The 21,836-nt window shown below is 28.5% G+C and overlaps 2 protein-coding genes across 6 annotated transcripts in view; both read left to right on the top strand.

Moving 5' to 3' along the window:
- LOC103569344 (cryptochrome-1) overlaps positions 1-21,836 on the top strand; it is a 65,187-nt gene that overhangs the window by 41,168 nt on the left and 2,183 nt on the right. For 3 of the 5 annotated variants that reach the window (XR_548918.1, XM_008546602.2, XM_008546606.1), the window contains exons 1-9: positions 14,344-14,575; positions 16,454-16,515; positions 16,595-16,953; positions 17,045-17,296; positions 19,388-19,572; positions 19,803-20,032; positions 20,264-20,431; positions 21,008-21,148; positions 21,349-21,500. Coding sequence is in view for 4 of the 5 variants with exons in the window: in XM_008546602.2 (XP_008544824.1) it covers positions 16,661-16,953; positions 17,045-17,296; positions 19,388-19,572; positions 19,803-20,032; positions 20,264-20,431; positions 21,008-21,148; positions 21,349-21,500 (1,421 nt within the window). In the remaining variant the exon portion in view is untranslated. Of the gene's footprint in view, positions 1-12,822; positions 12,894-14,343; positions 14,576-16,453; positions 16,516-16,594; positions 16,954-17,044; positions 17,297-19,387; positions 19,573-19,802; positions 20,033-20,263; positions 20,432-21,007; positions 21,149-21,348; positions 21,501-21,836 lie in introns of those variants that run through there. The other 2 variants (XM_008546603.2, XM_008546604.2) reach the window with 2 other exon arrangements.
- Positions 3,477-8,449, top strand: LOC103569343 (rho GTPase-activating protein gacZ). Its single transcript, XM_008546601.3, has 3 exons — positions 3,477-4,104; positions 4,887-5,990; positions 6,654-8,449. The coding sequence occupies exons 1-3, from the start codon at positions 3,735-3,737 to the stop codon at positions 7,955-7,957; spliced, it is 2,778 nt and encodes a 925-aa protein (XP_008544823.1). The 5' UTR covers positions 3,477-3,734; the 3' UTR covers positions 7,958-8,449.

Genomic DNA, 21,836 nt, shown 5'->3' with positions numbered 1-21,836 from the left:
CAATAGATCTATTGAGGTTCATGTAAATCTCAATTGAAATGTTTTTTTTTTTTTTTTTGTAAGACTTCAAGATGTCAAAATTTCGATATTTTAAATTTAATAATTAAAATTTTTTTAGCTGAATTTATATAGATCATTGATTTATATGGATCTTAATAATAAACAGAATCAGATCTATCAAATCTAAATTTTTTTCCGGGCATCAAAAAAAATTAATTAATTAATAATAATTTGAAAAACTTTTTTTTGTATATTTTTGAAAGAGTGGAAATTATTTTGAACTTTGCTACAATAATGATCTAAATAATGAGGAATTAGATCTGGTAAATTTAAATTTTTTTTCCCGGGCATCAAAAAAAAAAAAAAAAAAAAATTATTGAATAATATTTTTAAAAACTTTTTTTTGTATATTTTTGAAAGAGTGGAAATTATTTTGAACTTTGCTACAATAATGATCTAAATAATGAGGAATTAGATCTGGTAAATTAAAATTTTTTTTCCCGGGCATCAAAAAAAAAAAAAAATTATTGAATAATATTTTGAAAAAGTTTTTTTGCATATTTTTGAAAGACTGAAACTCTGCTACAATAACCATACATGTTATTATTTTATTCATGACCATGCTTGATCATTATAATATATATTAAATTGGATTTCATAACACATACCTTATACTCTTGAGATTTATATGAGATCAAAATCTGTTATTTTAATATGACGTGTGATTTATTATTTTTATTAATTAACTGAACTCGAGTATTAATTAAAATTCTTGAAAAATGTTTATTTATATTTTTACTTTTATAAAAAATTCAGCAGACGGTTTTAGTTAAAGTAAAAAATGAGGGCAGTAAAAAAGCTGATGTTAAAAAAAATATATCTTGTGTTAAAGCTTCTGGAATAACAATTAAATATGAGTGTTTGAATATGAAGTAGGGAATAAAATGTCGCGAATGTTCTCTTGCAGTGTTGTGTACATTTAATTGGACACTTTAGCATCAACGAATGAGCGTTAATAAAATTTTCCGTCTTGAAGTCTCTTTAAAATGCACAACGTTTTCTGGATAATTGATAATTTAAGATGTGTTATAAAATAAAGTATATATTTATTGATATATTTTTACGAAAACATGACAACAGTCGTCTTTGTATGAATAATGAAATTGTCACGCAATTCAAGTTTTATTTTAAATTATTTTTATAGTAAAAAGTGATATCCGGTTTCACCTGAAATATAAAACTCGAATTTTAAATTTTCAAAAATTTTCTAATAAATCACAGGGATCAAAATTAATATTACGATAAGAAATTTACACTGTGAAAAATTCCCATTAAATTTTACTATGGGTGCATTGTAACCCCGGACCATAAGAAAACTGATACAAAATTTACAAGTGTCCCATAGTAAAAGTATGCGCATAGGTCCCAATTGTGTCGTCTGCGCATACCGTTTACTATGGGACAATTGTAAATTTTGTACCAGTTTTCTTATGGTGTTACAATACGCCCATAATAAAATTTGTTGGAAATTTTTCACAGTGTAATTAAAAAATTCACTTAATAGTTTTTTTACACGGAGAAAAATGGGCTTAAGAAATCGACGAATTTTTATTATGCTGTTGAAAAATTTTGAAACAGGAAGTTGAGTAACTAAAAAATTATTATGTTTCACTACATCAAATTTTTCTGGCACCCATTCCCCCTCCTCCACTTTAGCAAAAATTTGAACGCCGAATACAGCGGCGCGCAGTAGCACCATCTTAGCGCGAAATTTCAAAATTGAAATACAATACTGCGCAAGAATTTATGGCCGGTATTGGACATGTTCCACGGAATTAAGTCCTGAGTAAACTTAGTAAGATTTCTTGGCCCCCTGCACGGCTAAGATTCTAAAATCTGGGGGACCAGGCATTAATGACAACTAGTGACCATACTCATTATATAAATTGAGAAAGGGGTTCGGGGAAAGTTACTGAGACCTCTGGTGACTGTGAGTAAATTATATTTAGTATATTTGGTCAGGGGTAGGACACTCTGACCTCCCCCTATTATTTATAGTATTTGGTGTCCTTGCAAGACCATTTAAATACCACGTGTTTGTTTTTTAATATTTTATTTATGATTATTTATATTTTGTTGAAAATTTAGAGTTCTTGAAATCCTTTTAAGAATATTATTATAGACGGAGAAAGAATAATGATGGGAAAAAATCTAAAATTTTTTCCGGGACGACTGTAATTAATTTAATTCTTGAAATACCAAATTCTAAATTCAAAGTCTGATGTAAAAAGTTGAAGGTTAATTTTATTCATGTGATCAATTAAATTAAGAATTGTTTTAATTTTTCATTTAGAATTGAGTATTTTAATAACAAAAAATAGTATTTTGAAAAAGTTTAGAAATAAAATTTGAATAATTTTTAGACTTCATACTGTGATTTCTTGACTACTGGTCATTAAATTTTTTTAATATTCTCAGATAATACGCCCCAGTTTGTAAAAATTCAAACTTTTTCTCTTTTTTTTCTCCATATAAAATTTTTCAAAAATAAAAACCCAGATTACCATATTATAAAGCATCATATTGAGCCGCGCGCTTTATTTCAAATTCAAAATTTTGTTTAAAAAAAAAAAAAAAAAAGAAAGAAGCTCGTATTCAAATCCAACTCCACTCATTTTCCGCCAATTTGAAAATTAATACCAATCTGCACTTTTCCATCAGACCTCACCCCACCATCTCCCTCGAAATTTTTAGAGCTTTAAAATTCTGTCATTTTCCATCGCCGGAAAAATTTTTCCTTTTTCCAGGAAAATCTGACGATCCATAAAAATAGTTCCATCGTAACCCGTCTGACCTGTGCGAATTTAGCGTCTCATCGAAGGAATCGTGAAATCAAAATGACCTAAATTGATAGGTCTACTTTAGGTCCGTAGAGGTCCACCAAAATTATCGTTAGGTCCCCTATAGTTTTTTTATAAATAATTTTTGAAATTTTTCAAAAAAAAAAATTTCATTTTAGCATGAAAAACTAGAGACCAATACGGACCTAATGATAAGGAATGCAAAAACGATCAAATTTATTGGTTTCGTTCTGAATGAGGTGCTGAAATGAAATTTTTTTTTATTGCAAAATTTCAAAAATTATTTATAAAAAAACTATAGGGGACCTAACGATAATTTTGGTGGACTTCTACGGACCTAACGTAGACCTATCAATTCACGTCATTTTGATTTCACAATTTATTCGATGAGACGCTAAATTTGCACAGGTACCCGCCTGACCCTGACCCGCAAATTTTTACCGACCAAAAAATTTCCCACAACCACAAAAAAATATTTCTCTCTTACCATCCGAGTGATTTTTATCACCATCACAGAATTTATCATCAGAGTCCAGTTCTCCCGTTCCGTATTCATCATAACTTAAATATACCATATCTATACATACTTTTCATGTATAGTAAATGCAGCAAATGTTAAAGCGAATATAAAAAGTAAAAAGTAAAACTGTAAAGCGACAATGGATTGACATACAGGAGTAAGAATAACAATAATAATAATAATAATAATAATAATAATAATAATAATAATAATAATAATAATAGTAGTGTAGTAATAACAATAATAATAATCATCAGCATCATTGTCATCGCAGTGTAATCTGAATATATACGTATAGTTAAATATATATCTATATATATACTTATGCGTATATATGCATAAGGCCTTTGAAGATGGCGACGTATTTAAAAAGAACGTCAAAATTGTACGATCTAACGGTGACACACACGGCAGCAACATCAGATAACATTAATTATAGTGACTTGATGTGTCCAGTTTGTCGCGGAATATTAATTGAACCAGTGACACTACCCTGCGATCATAACCTCTGTCTGAGATGTCTCAAAGGTACATTCAAACACAACAGTTTGAGCTGTCCTATGTGCAGAATCAGAGTCGGATCATGGCTCAGAACCGCGACCAAGTCTGAAACTCTCGTCAATAACAACCTCTGGGAGTTCATACGATCAAATTACCCCAAGGAAATTCAGGATAGAAATAATATTACTATTAATGATGTTCCTCATATTAATAATGAGTCTGGTGAGTCACTTTTTTTACATATATGTTGTATATAGTTCCAGACAGTAGGAGTAAGAATGAAAAAAAAAAAAAGACAATCATTTAACCTCCAATCAGTATCACTTTTTATGTACGAATTTGTTTTGTTTTCAAAGCAAAAAAAAATAATTTTTTTAGAAACTGATTAGAACTAAATTAGTCGTTTAATTTTTCATTTTTGTTTTCAAAATTATGAACTATAAAAAAAAATATTTTTAAAAAATGCACTTGTAGTTTTTTTCATTTTCTACATGTGCATTTTTTTATTTTTTTAATAAATTTGTTGAAAAAAAATCCGATAATTATTAATTATCTCCTAACTAGGATCATATTTTTTTTATGATACTGGAGTTAGCCGACTAATAACTGTTAGAATTTTTTACAAGCAAAAAAAAAATATTTTAAAAAATTGCACTTATAGTTTTTTTAATTTTCTACATGTGCATTTTTTTATTTTTTTTTTAACGCAATAAATTTGTTGCAAAAAAAAAATCCAAACATTATTAATTGTCTGTTAGCCAGAATATTTTTTTTTAAGTCAAAAAAAATTTCTAAAATTTCATTAAACATCAAAATTTTTTTACCTTATTAAACATTGGAATTTTGGAATAAAAAAAAAATGTCATCAATAAATTTCGTACATAAAATGTTTTTTTATAATTCGCAAATTTTAAATATTTACTCAGTAAAAAATTCTAAATTTTTTTATGCTCCAAAAATATAAAAAAAAAAACAAAATACTAAACAAAAAATATTTTTATCAGATTACACTCAAAACATATTGAGTGGAGGTGAGATTCATTGTGGATACGAATTGCAACTAAAATTAGCCGAACAAGAAATGTTACGTCAACGTGAATCCGAGAGACTGGTAAATGAACAATATTTACGTAAATTACATGAACAAGAGACCGATGATAAGCAAAAGCTCGCGCAATATGCGCAGGATCGACTATTGGCGCGTTCGCTTGCTAAAAAACAATTATTAGATAAAGAGAAAACAATAAAGTACTACAATGACTGTTTGAAAAACACGACTCATCAAGCCAGCAAGTATCTGGTGCCTCAGTCAGGCGAGTGTTTGCAGAACGACCGTCTGCAGTTTAACAACAACAACAAACAGTTGCTGCTACCGGCCTCGGACCCGCTGCAATTGAATAATCATCTATTTAACCTCAGCAATATCAACATTAAAACGAACTCAACCAACATATTGTCGAGGAATATCGATAATGATATTCGTATGTCCAATAACATTAATTTAATAGCAACAAAACTTCAGCCGATTGACACCAGACAGAGTTTCTGCAGCAAGCCCTCGTCTATTGTGAGAACTAAAGACTGCTGTCAGGTGACACCCTCGTCCTCCTTGTCCTCGACGCTGCTTATTCCTAATATTCTTACGCTCAAACAGCAGACGTTGATGCCTAAAATAAATGCCTACATAGCAACCGAACCGAGTTGCTCTAATTCTAAAATATATGGAGACCAGAACGAAGAAGAACTAAGAGTACCCGCAGACTTACTGAGTAACAATAAAAAAAATATTGCTATGGAAATTTGCGTCATGACAACCGGGAGCTCGGTGCCGAACGCTGGAATCACGACGATGCCGAGTGATGATAAGCAGCAGAGAGTCAGTGCGCAGAGCGCCGGTAGCCATGACAGCATAAACCCGGAGATTCATCATTTCAAACCCATTAAAATTTTACCGCGAACGCCTTTGAAAGTAATGCCCGATGGGAGGCAAATAGACCCGAAAATTTTACGGGTGATTCCTGTTTTGAAGAGAATTTCAAATCCGGTCTTTAGGACACCTTCTATTGGACATTTTAGACGCATTGGTTGTACCTGGAGCGCATTTAAAGGTAATTTTTTTTTTTTTAATTAATTCAAAATTTAAATGACAAGATTGTAGAGTTTATGAATTTAATTAATTAATTAAAAAAAAAAATATGAGTTAGAATTACCGGAAAATTGTTAGCAAAGTAAAAGTATCACTGGCACTATTACATTACATTCGAATAAGTCCACTCATATTAATTGTAAGCTAGTTTATCAGCTCAGATAAGTTTGTTATTATTTACTATCAGCAGATTAATTAGTAATTTTTATTTATCGGACTGGAGAGACTGACAGACTCAAGCTCTGACCCTCGGAGTATTTTTGTAATCGAACACTTTTTATTCAAACTTTTTTATTTCAGAGATTAATTCTAGAGTTATCAATTATTTATTTTTAAAACAGACATTTTATTGCTTACAGTAATTAATTTTATTGCACTGTATTGTTTTTAAAATTACGATCACTATTCAAAATTTTTATTTTTATCTCATACTCCCACTCCTTTTTTCGTTTATTACTGACCTAGGACAAGGATCTTATAAGTAAATAAAAAATAAAATTTTTAATTTTTTTATTTGGTTCCATAAAAAAAAAAAATGGCACTAATAAAATATTCTTAATTATTAATTATTATAATTGATAAATATAAAGTAACAGCTTATTAATAAATAAATAAAAAATTTTAGGTCGAATAAGACAAGAAGCACGTGTCATAAATACGTCACCCACGTGGAAATCCCCAAGCAGTTCCACCGAACAAAATCAAACTCAATCAAAACCAACATCACAATCCCAAGTGTCAGTAGAATTAAACTCGCCGAAAAATAATCATCCAACTTCCGAAGCAACTGTCGAGATAAATAAAAATTATCCAGCAAATAATCGCATGATAAACGGGACATCATCACCATCATCACCAACACCAGCCACCTCAACATCCTCGACTTGTTTTACAGCCAAAACAAATAAAAAACCAGCAGACAAATCCGCCAAGACAAAATCAAAGTCACACAAAAACGGGGCTCTGAAACGCAACAAAAATATTGCCAATGATTCGCAAGCTAATGACACTTCGTCCATTACAACCCCAGCAGTTTTGTCATCAGATTGTCAGCAAAAATTAATAAATCCGTCATTTATTGATAGCGAGTCGCAAGCGATGGAAAATATCGCAGAGAGAATAAAAAGACGCAAAGTTTATTTTGACGCAACCTCAAACAAAGATGATAATAATGATGATCATAATGATGATGATGATGATGATGATGATGATGATGATGTTGATAGCAAAGCAAAAAGTAAGACCCGTAAATCATCACGTAAATTAATAAGCAACAAAACGATAGCAGAGAATTCGACGGATAAAAAAATAGTTAAGTGTAAAAAAAGTACGCGAAAGTGCGCAAAGCGTCCGCGAGTATCGAAGATTAAGGAGAAGGACTCGAGTAATGACAGTCGTGATAAATTAACACTTGATGATGATAACAATAAAGTGACATTTACACGTAAGCGTACAACGAGAAGTTCCGTTAGAAATTTTAAATTTATAAGAAATGATAGTACTGATAATGATAATGATAACAATAATGACAATGATAATGATAATAATAATAAAATAAATGGAGTAAATGGTAGCAATGATGATGAAGCTGACAAGAGTGATTTAGTAAATGAACGCGTGGTAATTGAGGAAGAAAAAATATCCAGGACTTTGCTGCAGGAAAAACAAGACTACGAATTAGCCCGAAGATTGCAAGCTGAATTTAATAAAATGGAACTTGGAATTTCTAGGAGAACGAGAGGTTCTAAACGCGCTTCAAATTGTCCTGATGATTTGATTGCTCTCAGTGCTGCTGGGGTGGGGAAGAAATATAAACGCGCTAATGGTAAATTATCTTTAGCTAACGTTAATTCAACAACAACAAGAGCAACATCAGCAACAACCCCCGCCATCAGCAGCAACATTAAATCGCGACGTAAACGCGATTAGAAATTGGTTATTTTGAAAAAATTATTTAAAGGAAAAAATATTTGAGTTAATTGCGATTGTGATTAGCTGAGGGCGGGAATATTTTAAAATCGGTGGTAATGGAGAGAAAATAAGAATGATGTTAAACGAAACATGAACAAAACCTTCCAGCTTGTTTTTATTTTTTTTTTTTTTTTTTTTATTTTTAATATGATTAATTATGAATATTATTATTATTATTGTTATGTGGAGGATGCGAGTGTAATTAAGTAATTTTAAAATGTATGAGATAACTTTGCGTACCTGGTTAGTGTGAGGGGCCGCATTAAATTTAATATAATGGTATCTGGACATTATTTATTGTTTTTTATTTTTTCATATTGTTTTTATTTTATTGTTATTATTTAGTTTAATCATTGGATCGTAGGTTTAATTGGCAAGAATTCATTCTGGTTTATTTATGATTCTGGTTACCTGACGTCTAATGATTTTTTTATTTTTTATAAAACGACAAATTATTAACAAAAAAAATATTTTGAAAAAATGCACATGTAGTTTTTTAAATTTTCTACAAGTGCATTTTTTTTTTTTTTTTTTTTTTTTTTTTTTTTTTTTGTTGCAAAAAAATCTGAAAATTATTAATCTGTTCTTTATGATTATGGTTTATTTTTTGTATTTTTGTTTAATTTTAGGAAACGGGTATTTTTTTTACCTGGATTTTTTTTGTTTAATTTCAAATTTCGTAATTTGAATGTCAAAAAAAATGTGAGTTTGTAATTTCGTAAAAATAGAAATTTAAATAAAATTTATTTATAAAATTTTTATTGAAATTGACGGAATTTTTCATGTCCGCGTTATCAAGATTAAAATTTAATGATACGAAATTTTAGTAAAAAAAAAAAAACCGGGTATTTAATTTAAAATAAATAATTTATATTTTAAAATTATCGGTTATTAAGACTTACTCATAAATATGATCTCTAAGCCCCAGTGAATTAAAATATTAATTTAAATATTTATATAAAAAAAACGAAATTGTTTTTTATTAACAATTTTTTCAAAATTAAAAACCAGAATAACTTCTTGAAAAAATAAATATGAATTTAATTTATTTAAATTCAAGTTTAAAAATTAATCAATAATTTTTTATATGTCATATATTTTTATTTAACAATATGTTAAATTGGAACATAAATATTTTATCAAACAAAAAATTAATAAATAATTATATACAAATTATACATATTTTAAATATGTTACAACTATTTATTAAATAATGTAAATTTTTTTTTTTTTTTTTTTTTTTTTCAATTATTTATTTTTTAAAAATATATTTACACAAAAATAAAATTTATTATTTTATTTAAATTATAATTATAACTTCAGATACTGTTGCATTAATTTTATTGAAAAAATGACGTCTAAGTAACGTAAAAAAAAAAAAAAAAAAAAAAAAGTAATCACATAAAATAAAGTAAAAAAACAATGAATATAAAATAAAAGTTGTAAATTTTGTGTGCGTGAATTTTTTTTTTAACTTTAAAAATATAAAACTAAATTTGTAAATTTTGTGTGAGTGACTTTTTTTATCTCATTTATTGTACACAGTATTAGGATTAATTATTTTATATCATCTATCATCTACTGATTTATTATTATTATTAATTATTAATATAACAATTAATGAGCTTCGTGAATTAACTCTTCGAGTAAATTTTTTTTTATACATATTAAAGATATGAGTATTTTTAAAAGCTAAAAAGGATATAAATCCTGCTGCCATAAATATATTTTCAATAGCCGTTATCATTAATAAATAATAAATTAGTAGGTATACATATTGATGAATATTGATTGATGAATTAATAAATAAAATTAAAGTTAAAACAAAAAAAAAAAATTAATAATAAATACAAGAGAAATAAAAAAAACTTAGTTGCGTATGCGCAGGATTTGCGCAAGCTCGGTAACGCGGGTGCAATTGACAAAATGATACACGGACATATACATATATAGATGTAGATATATATGTTTATTTTTTATATAATTGTTCGTGAATTATTTTAATTACAGTAAATAATTTAATCATTTATTAAAAAACAATTTTAATTTCCACTGGCAAATTTTTAAAATATTAATTATTGATAATATATAAATTTTTTTTTTTGATAAATTTGATTGATTAAAATAATAATTAATTATTTGTGAATAATTAATTATTATTTTTCATTTTTAATCCCAAGTATTTTTAAATTAAAAAATTTTCTTAAACTTTTGTTGATTGAAACTGAAACGGAATTTTTTTTTTGACTAAAAAATTTACGGAGTAAACGCGGATTAAAGTCGGAGTCTTATTTTGTCCCTATGGAGTAAAATTGACTCCAGAGAGGAGGTTATTTTAAATTTTAAACTCCAGATCGCTGAATTAAAAAAAATTTACATCACTCCAAAAATTGCTAAAAAAAAATTTGATATTTACTCCAGATTTTTTTGAACTCCGATTTGAATAAAATCCGCGTTAATTTCCGATTTTTTACAGTGTAAATATAAAAAAAAAATATGTAATTTTGAAATTGACAATTAATCAAATAATTCCAACATTGTAATTTGAAAAAATAATTTTTAAAATTTTAAATGATAAATTTGTAATTAAAAAAAATTTGTCAAATACTGTAACAAAAATTTAGACTTCCGTTACCATAAAAAAAAATAATTACAAAATAAACAATAATTAAAATCTCAAAATTTTTCGATATCTCAACTGTAATAAAATAAATTATCAATACTGAGTATACACTCATCTAAAGATAAAAATCATCTAGATGTAGATCTGCAAGTTGATAAAAATTTGAAAATAAAAAAGTGTAATTACTCATCCTAAGCTAATACAGCGAAGATCAATTGAATAGCCAGTAATAATTTAAAAAAAACTAAAAATTCCTAAAGTTTAAAAACTAACTAGAGTCCATGCTACGCATTACTATGGATTAGCGCAGTTACGTGATAGATTTACGGTAAAAATTCTAATTACGATAATTAAATAAATAATAATTGTAATTCCGTACTCATAATTATATGATATGAAGAATAATAAATATGATAAATATATAAGGGAGAATGAATTGACGGCAAGTAAATGTGTGTGCTTTGCTCACGTGTGATTTTTAGTATGAGACTATTTTATACGTCAGTATGTAAGATACAGATAAATTTAAATGACAAGTTTAATAAAAACAATTAAAAAAAAAACTCATTGTAAAGCAAATAAAAGTTAAAATGTTAAATAAATAAATATAAATACGAGCGTAAAAACTCGACTATCGAGCGCACTCTACTCGTAACTATAAATGATAACAATAATAAAAATAAAATGATAATAATAATTAAAGAAAGTTAATTTAATTTAATTGTAGAATAGTTATCCAATAATATGATGATGTTTCTCACCATAAAATAATCAAGACAAGAATACTTACAACCACTACACACTTTGATATTTATTTCCATTACTTGGTTCTTTTTAATGAACTGTTTTCTTTATAGGTCAAGTAGTTAGTAAAATAGATCTCTCATACTTTATTATTTTTTTAATTTTTTTTTTTTTCGCTCTTTATTTCTTTTTGTTACAATTAATTTTGCTTGAGAAAATACAGATTTTATTTTTTATTGTTGTAATTATTTAGTGACATATTTTTTTGGATCTTTTATCAAATAGGTGAGAATTTAATTATTTTAAAAATAATATTTATTTACGGGAAAACGAGTTGGATTGAGATTGAGGAGAGATGAGATTTTTTATATTTTTATTTTGTTTAATTAAGTCGCGGGGTTTTACTGAGGTTTTTAATTTCTGGGCAAAGAAACTCGAATTTATTGACCGATTGCTGGCAGATATTTTTTGTGGGTAAAAAAATTGAGTGGAGTTTAATATATATTTTGATTATTTATTGTACAGTGATAAATAATAAAAAATTAAGGCGTGATGAATAATTCTTAGAGTAAAAACGAAGCGGTTTTATCGATTTGCAAATAGAAATTGAGAATTTAAATTTAAAATCAAGTCTATAAATAATAATATTTAATATTGACTTTAAAGTTATTTTCTGTAGAAACTGTTGGATTTACGATAAAATTGATAAGGACCTTTTTTGTAGAGAATTCAATTTCCTACAACATTACTCCCATATATTTTTATCGTATCTCTAATAGTTTAGCCGGTATTTTAATTTAAATGAAAGCAAAAAATTTTCCCATACTAATAATTCTAAATTTCTCTTTAAATTAAAATATCATCTAAACTATCAAGTTTACACAACAATGACAAGATACCTTTTTTGTAGGAAATTAAATTTCCTACAAATTTATCTCAGTACATTTTTCACCTATCTTTGATAGTTTTCCCACAATAATAATTTTTCCATGTTCCCAACTCCCACTACTATTTTTTCACTTGTCATCACATTTTAATTTAAAAAAAAAAAAATTTATTCATAAAAAAAAATTCCTCTAATCAATCAATTACCCCCCCCCCTAGCGTTTTTTTTTTTAAAGAAAAAAAATGAATTTACTCCAAAAAAAACGAACACTTTACTCGACTTCATTAAAAATTCAAATTTTCTCCGCATGATAAAAATATATCAATCAATAAATATATATTATATATAGTGATTAAGAGATTATTAATTAAGACCATAGTATCCCGTATTGTCAGTACATTACTATACACATTACTTGGTCGACTTAAGTACAGAATCATTATCCAATAGTCCGACAACCAGGGCCGGGTGTCGTAACACTGTGACGTTGCGATTACATCATATCATCACAACCGTTTACCCAATAAATACCCCGGCTTACCCATCTATTTACAACTACACTCGCGCTCTATTACATCTATTCCAGTACAAGCTGCATTACATCCACTCTCCCAAACCACTAATTTAAATCCTATTTCAAGGTAATTAATTATTTATAATTAACCATTACTAATTAATACTGACCCTGGGTACTCCCTTATCTTCACTAACGCAATCACATTATTTTCTAAATTTTTAATAATTCATCTTGACAATTAATCGGTAATCAAGTTGCCCGAACGATATTTAATCGCGCAAATGAATTTATAATTTAGTATACAAGTTAAGAGGTCGAGTGAAACTGCTATGATGTAATATTTGTTCATGTAATCTATTATGTATATATGTATGTGTATATATGTAGATTACTGTCAGCTGACAGTAGCGTTTTTTTTCTTGTTTATTGTACAAAGTTATTTTGTATAAATTCGAAAATTTTTAAATTAACCGCCAAAAGTTAAATTTAAAAACTCGCGGGAAAAAATATTGTAGCTGTGAAATTTGGAAATTATATGAAAAAGTGTGATGACAATTTTTTTGGAAATTTAATGGACTACAAAAAAGGTCCGAAGCAACGAATCGATTAATTCAAAATTTGAAAAATTACAGGCATTTAAAAAATAAAAATCATGGAAAATTAATTTAAATATTTCGCAAAATTATATAATCGATGGTAAAAAATATTTTTAGTCAATAAAAACACCAAATAGACCAAATTAATTTTTTTTATGTCAAAGGTCATTCAAAGAGAAATTTTATAATTATAAGCAAGGGCTGTACTAGATAATTTTTTACATGCAGAAGCTACAAAACAAGACATCACAAGAAAAAAAAAATTTTTTTTCTACTTATTTTTTTAATTTACCAAAGACTCAAACGGAAAAAATTTTTTTTCTTCAAAATTTAGTAGCAAACTCTGTCTAGATGGTCAAATTACCTCACGCTTCTTTAAACCTCTTAAAAATTTTTGAATTTCCAAATTCTTTTGAATTCCAAATATTACGACCCATTTTTCCCGCGTCTCATTTTACCCCAAATTTCCTTATAAGGGAAAAGGGGCGACCCTCTAAAATTTTGAGTGCAAATGATTTGGGGGTGAAATGGGTCTCCAAAACCTTAGGGCCCATTTTCCCCTCCCCTCCCCTCCCCTACTAAATAATTTTGAACAGCCGCCAAAAAAAAATTATATATACAGGATTGTCTGTTAAATATGTAATTAAAATTTTGAGTTTAGTATGATATGTGATAAGAAATAAAGATCTAAGCAAGAGAAGTAACATTCAGTCAATAAAATTAGTAGTGTAGTATTTTTTATTCAGACATAAGTAGTAGCAGCTCAAGTATTTCAACAAGTAGTAGTAGTAGTAGTAGTAGTAGTGAAGGTAAAGGTATTTAAATAAAATATGATACAATGTAACGCAATGAGCCACGGCGAGTGCAACGTGACTTAATAACCACGTGATTAACGTGACCAATCGAATGAGTCTCCGGGTATGTGGTCACGTTGCACTCGGCGTGGATTTCAAACGCACTCTTTAGCCCCCTCGTCGACGAGTCGTTTAATCTTACAACTGTAGCTCGACGTTTTCAGACAAATTCAAATACTTGCTGTTTAACATACTTACATTTCTTTATTTTTTGGCTTTTAATTGCTGGGTCTGGGACTCGGGGACTAGGTCAGTGCTTAGTTTGGGTCCGGATGACCCGTCGTGGGTGACGAGTGATTTTTCAGTGCGTAGTTGACGTCTATATTTATGCGCGGTCCAAAGACGGCTTTTTGAAGGTTCGTTTTATTTTTATGAAATATAATAAAGCTTTTTTTTTCTTCTGAGATTTTAATAAAGGTGATGAGATAAAATGGAATCTTAATTATGGTATATTTTTTTTTTTTAATTAAAAATAAACCAAGAGCTGCAATTTAAAGGATTATTTTATTAAATCTTTAGAATTGATTACCTGAAGGAAATGCTTGAAAATATCTCGTGTTTATTTTTTTTTTAATCTTTAAGCTTTATTAAAATTTTTTTATTTATTTATTAATTGTTTTTTAAAAAAATATTAATATAAATTTTAAATTCAAGTTTAAATATAAATAACTCATTAAATATGCAGTCTATGGAAAAATTTAATAAATAACTTTTTGTAGGAAGTTTAATTCTCTATAAATTTGTTTCTATACAATTTTACCATATCTTTGATAGATAACGTGTAATTTCAATTTTTCGGTATTTAGTTCATAAATCTATTAAAACTCCCATTAATATTCTCCTGTTCAAACTTAAATTCTGACTAAACTATCAAAGATACGGCAAATATGTATCAGTACAATTTTGTAGGGAATTAAATTCTCTACAAAAAAGTATTGAGTGAATTTTTTCGTAAACTCAATCGTTTAGACACAATTTTAATTTAAAGTCATAAATACAAAACTTTTAATTTTAATTATTGGTATTATTATTATTTTTATTGATTACAATGATAATAAAAAAAAAAAAATTAGACCCAGTAAGATCCTAATTTAAATTTAAGCAATAATTGCTCCTCTTGCCTTTCATCAGCATCCTCACAAAGTTATCCAACCGTGCATTGTTTTAATTTGAATCAATTTATTCACCGATATATGAAAAGACTTTTCATTAAATTAAAATCACACCCGACAGTGACAAATAATAATATCAATAACACCAGTTATCATTTTTTATAATATATTTTTCCCGATAACAGACAACAAACAATGGAAAACAGACAATAGTTTATATTCAATGTCTATGACCTTGTATTACTGCAACTGATAAGTTTATCAATCGACCGGTGAAACCTATTGAGTAATTTTTAACACGATTGTAACCCAGTCTCTCAAAATATAATCCCGATAATTACTGTGTCGAGTTAAGAGAACTAGAAGTTATACAATAAAACAATAGTCGATAGTAAAATATTCATTACCTGACACTTTGTACTGATTTTCTATTTTTAAATTTTATTTTATAGACCATCAATTTTTTTGAGCTCCAAAAGTAACATAAATAATGAAAAAAAAATATTTCTAAAAAAATGCACATATTCAAAATTTCATAAACTACATGTGCAATTTTTCAAAATATTTTTTTAATCTTTATTTTTTTCATTAAAAAAAATCCAAAAACTTTTAAGTGCAATCGAAGCATGACTAGCAGACAATTAGTCATTTTCGGATTTTTTTTTTCAACAAATAAATTACAAAAAAAAAAAAACTAAAAATATGCACATGTAGAAAATTTTACAAACTACAGGTGCAATTTTTTCAAATATTTTTTTTTTTGTAATTTATTTTTTAAAAACAAGTTCAAAAATTATTGATCATCTGCTAACTGCAGTATCATATCGAAGCTCGCCTAAAATTTCCCGTTAAAAAAATTTTTAGTAAATTTTTTATTTTTGAAATTCAATGCAATGTTATCCATATATATAATTATATACATGCAGTTAAAAATAAATGTCAATTAATAGAATTTAATACTCGCCAAATTAATAAAGTGAATAGACAAAGGATTATATCAGTAATTATTTAAAATAAAACAAAGAGAAAGGGAACTAGTAAATGTATATAATATTTGCACGTTGCTATACACGTGACAAGCCGGTAAATAACTTTTTAAAAAATATATGTTTATATATACAGGACTTTCACTCTTACTGAACGCCCAGCGGCATCTATTACACTATGATCCGATAAATGTTAATGTGAGTCTCCATCATTACTTAATACTCGTAATATTATATATAATAATATATCTATATATATGTATGTGTAATTTTGTAGCAAGATTTTATTTTCGATTCCTGCAAAAAAATGTAAAAGATGATTGAAGATTGAACTGGGAAAGATATGACCGGTAGTCGTCATAACAATCGTGGTCGAAGTGTGCCGAGCTGTAAAGGTATCAAAGATGCTTCGATCACACCCAATACAACTGCCAGTGGGACTGGAACAGCAACAACCGGCAGTGCCACAACCAGTGACAGAGGTAAACACACAGTTCACTGGTTCAGAAAAGGACTCAGACTACATGACAATCCCTCGCTGAGGGAGGGTCTCAGTGGTGCAAATACCTTCCGATGCGTTTTTGTCATCGATCCTTGGTCAGCTGGAAGTAAAAGTATCGGCATCAACAAGTGGAGGTTCGTTTGCGATAGATTTTTACAAGAGCAACAACAATTTATATGTCACCATATATACTGTCACAAAATATTTTTTATTAATTATCTACAGATTTCTTCTCCAGTGTCTTGAAGATCTCGATGCCTCGCTCAGAAAATTGAACTCGCGGTTGTTTGTAATTCGCGGCCAGCCGGCAGATGTGTTGCCAAAAATTTTCCGCGAATGGGGCACCACTAATCTCACATTCGAGGAAGATCCGGAACCTTTTGGCCGGGCGAGAGACCACAATATCGCTACTCTGTGCAAAGAACTTGGGATCTCTGTTCTGCAGATGGTTTCGCATACGCTTTACAAATTAGATGAGTAAGTTTTCATTTATTTCATATAGAAATAGGGAGACCGGGGCATGATGGTCTCCTTCGATAATTATTTTTTGACTTCTGAACATCGGGTACAAATTTTTCTGCTTATCTCGTACACATATAATAATTTTATCACAATTTAAAAAAAAAAAATCTGACCCTCGTTTTAAATATTCTCTAAAATATCATTTTTACCCCAAAATTAAAATTTATCAAATTATATTCTTCAGCAAATAAATTTTTTTATTTAATTTTTGATCTGAATAAAATAATTTTTCTACTTAAATATTAAGCGAAAAAAACTCAGGTTTATTTTTTTTTTTACGTTTGTAAATTCTCGAGGATCACTAGAGTTACTCCAGAGTATGAAGAGCGCAGTAAAATAAATGAAAAAAATATTTTTCTAGTTATAAAATATATTTAAATAAATGGTATATGTTAAAATATATGTGACCGACAATAGCGCACCTGGCGCATCAAAGAGATTAAGAGATTCCCTGGAGAAATGGGAATGAAGAGGCTCGAATTATAACGAAGTATCAAACCGTGCGTGAGAATGAAACGAAAACTCTACGAGTCTGGCATTTAAACGTGTACTACTCCATCTTCAAAACGTGTGATAGATGTTTACGGATAAAAAAAAAATCAACTTCAGAAAAAAAACTAACGATTTAAATGTATAGTATCTAGGTCGGCTATAAAAATTTTTTTTGCGGAATATTTATGCATTGTACTCGAATAGATAACAAATTATATTTACCTATACACTGTTCGCTATCATATAAAAATATATAAATTTTTTTTTATAAATAACTGATGGAGAATTACATCCCCTTTGTATCTTTTGAATGTCAATAAACACATAAATAGACATGAATTTATTTTTATTTTGTCAGTGTAAGCTGAAAGAAAAAATATTTACATTTAAAATGAATAAAAACTCCCGCTAAAAATTTTTTTAAAATATAGAATGTAAAAAGTCGGAAGTGAATATGGATTTTATTTAAACTCCGAATTTAATCCACGTTCATTCTCAAAATTTTTCCCAGTGTAATTGCTGTGAATAAATATTTTTATATATTAAAATTTTCACAATGAAATTTAGAAGATACCGAAATTAGTATTTTTGTAGTTGTCCGTTTTACCCCATGAATTGTTTATTGAAAAATAGAAAATTTTCAACCGCGAAATTTAAAAATTACCGAAATTAGGATTTTTGTAACGGTCCGTGTTACCTCATGAATTTTTTGTTGACAAAAAGAAATTTTTAACCGCGAAATTTAAAAGATATCGAAATTAGTATTTTTGTAGTAGTCCATTTTACCCCATGAATTGTTTATTGACAAATAGAAAATTTTGAACCGCGAAATTTAAAAATTACCGAAATTAGGATTTTTGTAACGGTCCGTGTTACCTCATGAATTTTTTGTTGACAAAAAGAAATTTTTAACCGCGAAATTTAAAAGATATCGAAATTAGTATTTTTGTAGTAGTCCATTTTACCCCATGAATTGTTTATTGACAAATTGAAAATTTTCAACCGCGAAATTTAAAAATTACCGAAATTAGGATTTTTGTAACGGTCCGTGTTACCTCATGAATTTTTTGTTGACAAAAAGAAATTTTTAACCGCGAAATTTAAAAGATATCGAAATTATTATTTTTGTAGTAGTCCATTTTATCCCATGAATTGTTTATTGACAAATAGAAAATTTTCAACCGCGAAATTTAAAAATTACCGAAATTAGGATTTTTGTAACGGTCCGTATTACCTCATGAATTTTTTTTTGACAAATAGAAAATTTTAACCGCGAAATTTAAAAGTTTTCGAAATTAGTATTTTTGTAGTAGTCCATTTTACCCCATGAATTGTTTATTGACAAATAGAAAATTTTCAACCGCGAAATTTAAAAATTACCGAAATTAGGTTTTTTGTAACGGTCCGTATTACCTCATGAATTTTTTGTTGACAAAAAGAAATTTTTAAGCGCGAAATTTAAAAATTACCGAAATTAGTATTTTTTATTACGGTCCATTTTACCCCATGAGTATTTTTGTTGACAACAAAAAATTTTTTTTTTTTACTGAATAGAATTTTAGACAGAAATGGAGGAAAGCCGCCATTGACTTATCACCAGTTTCAAAATATAGTCGCGGGAATGGACCCTCCGATTTCTCCAGTCCCGTCGATAACGGCCGAGAGTCTTGGCGAGGCTTACACACCTCTCAGAGATGACCATGACGATTTATACGGAGTGCCGACTCTTGAAGAACTCGGTAAGGCTCCAATCCAATATTTACTCCAAAAAATTTTCTACTAAAATTCAGATAAAAAATTTTTTTTCATACCCAATTAATTCAATAGCTTTTGCTGATGTATTTTTAAAAATTGGCGATCATATTAATAAATAATTAAGACTATATTAGAAAGAATAAATGAGAGATCGATCAATGTAACGATCTAGTGTTTCAAAGAGATCGAATACGGCTGTCTAATATTTCCGCAGGATTCGATACAGAAGGTCTTCAGTCATCGGTCTGGGTCGGCGGTGAAAGTGAAGCATTAGCACGTCTAGAACGTCATCTAGGTCGTAAAGCATGGGTCGCTAGCTTTGGAAGACCCAAAATGACACCGCAGTCTCTATTACCCAATCAAACAAGTTTATCACCTTATTTACGATTTGGTTGTCTCAGCACCAGACTTTTTTATTACCAGCTCAGAGATTTATATAGAAAGGTTTTATTTTATCTATTTATTTTATCCTCATCAACACGTGATTAATAAATCGCATTACTAATTCCAAAAGCCCTCATACTTTTATTCCCCTTTTGGTTTTTGGAACCTTCCTCGATCCAAAAGGACGCATGATTTTTTTTTCCTTTCCCGGGGGAATTTCCCGGAAGCCAAAAGGGCGTAGAAAAATGTAACTCCTCATGCATCATATATATAATTAATATATTTATTTAGATAAAAAAAGCATCACCACCGCTGTCACTACACGGACAGTTGCTGTGGCGGGAATTTTTTTACTGCGCGGCAACTAAAAATCCAAATTTTGATCGGATGCAAGGCAACCCCATTTGTTTGCAAATTCCTTGGGATAAAAATAATGAAGCTTTGGCTAAATGGGCAAATGTAAGTTATTTTAATATTTAAATATACAAATTTGGTAAATTTTTTTAGAGATTTTTGAAATCGATAAAAAAAAAAAATCATAGATTTTGTGTACTTGTCTTTGAATTAAAATTGTGTCTAAATAATTGACTTTACGAAAAAAATCATAGAATACTTTTTTGTAGAGAATTTAATTTCCTATAAAATTGTATTGATACATATTTGCCGTATTTTTAATAGTTTAGTCAGAATTTAAGTTTAAACACTAGGACACTCATGGGAGTAGAATTTTTAATTTATTTATGAATTTGATACTTAAAAATTTAAATTACAAGCTACTGATCAAAGATACGACAAAATTGTATAGGAACAAATTTGTAGAGAATTAAATTTACTAAAAAAAGTTATTCTTTGAATTTTTTCATAGACTCATTATTTAGTAAGTTATCGAATTTTAATAATCGACAAAAAATTTCAAAAAAAACATAAATAAGTTTAATTATTTTCTATAAATAAAAAACACGTAATTGGTGGAAAAAAATATAGCTATTAATATTTTATATAACAATGTAATTCGTTACATTTAAACATTACCAGGGTCAAACCGGATTTCCGTGGATAGACGCAATAATGACGCAATTGCGTGAGGAGGGTTGGATTCATCATCTTGCTCGTCATGCAGTCGCTTGTTTTTTGACAAGGGGCGATCTCTGGATCTCCTGGGAAGAAGGGATGAAGGTAAAAAAATAAACACACTGTTAAAATGTGTCCCGCTCGTACGTGAGTCCAATGCCAACCAAGTAATCACAAGCTCATAAATTTCCCGTTAATATCCGCAATCCCATTTTTGAATTCCCAATTCCCACTCTACACCTTAACATAAAATCTATATATTTATCATATAATAAACAATTAAATTTACCGCTTACTATTGAAAGATATTCGACCAACTATTACTCGACGCCGATTGGTCTGTTAATGCCGGCATGTGGATGTGGCTCTCATGCAGTTCATTTTTCCAACAATTTTTTCACTGCTACTGCCCAGTTCGTTTTGGCCGCAAGGCCGATCCAAGTGGTGACTACATCAGGTAATTTATATCTTTATCATTTTATTTAAACTCTACACTGTAAAAAATTTTCGGATTTAAAGTCCGTCTCAGAGTAAACGCGGATTTAAATAAAATCTAGTTCACTCCAGAATTACTCCAGGAAAAAAAAAACTTCCCCTTAACTCCTTAAAGGGAATGATTTTTTTTCAACTTCCGGGTTTGAGTGACAGATTGAATTCGTAATTAAATAAAATCCGCAATCACTCCCAATTTTTTAGTCTTCGAGCGAATTGGCTGATAATTAAAAACAAATTGATTGATTAAATTTATTTAAAATTTTTTTGTAAATTATGTGGAAAAAAAAAAAATTTTTAA

The sequence above is a fragment of the Microplitis demolitor genome, chromosome 5 (genome assembly GCF_026212275.2).
Source record: "Microplitis demolitor isolate Queensland-Clemson2020A chromosome 5, iyMicDemo2.1a, whole genome shotgun sequence".
Taxonomy (NCBI): domain Eukaryota; kingdom Metazoa; phylum Arthropoda; class Insecta; order Hymenoptera; family Braconidae; genus Microplitis; species Microplitis demolitor.
This window is presented reverse-complemented; position numbering and strand designations above follow the sequence as displayed.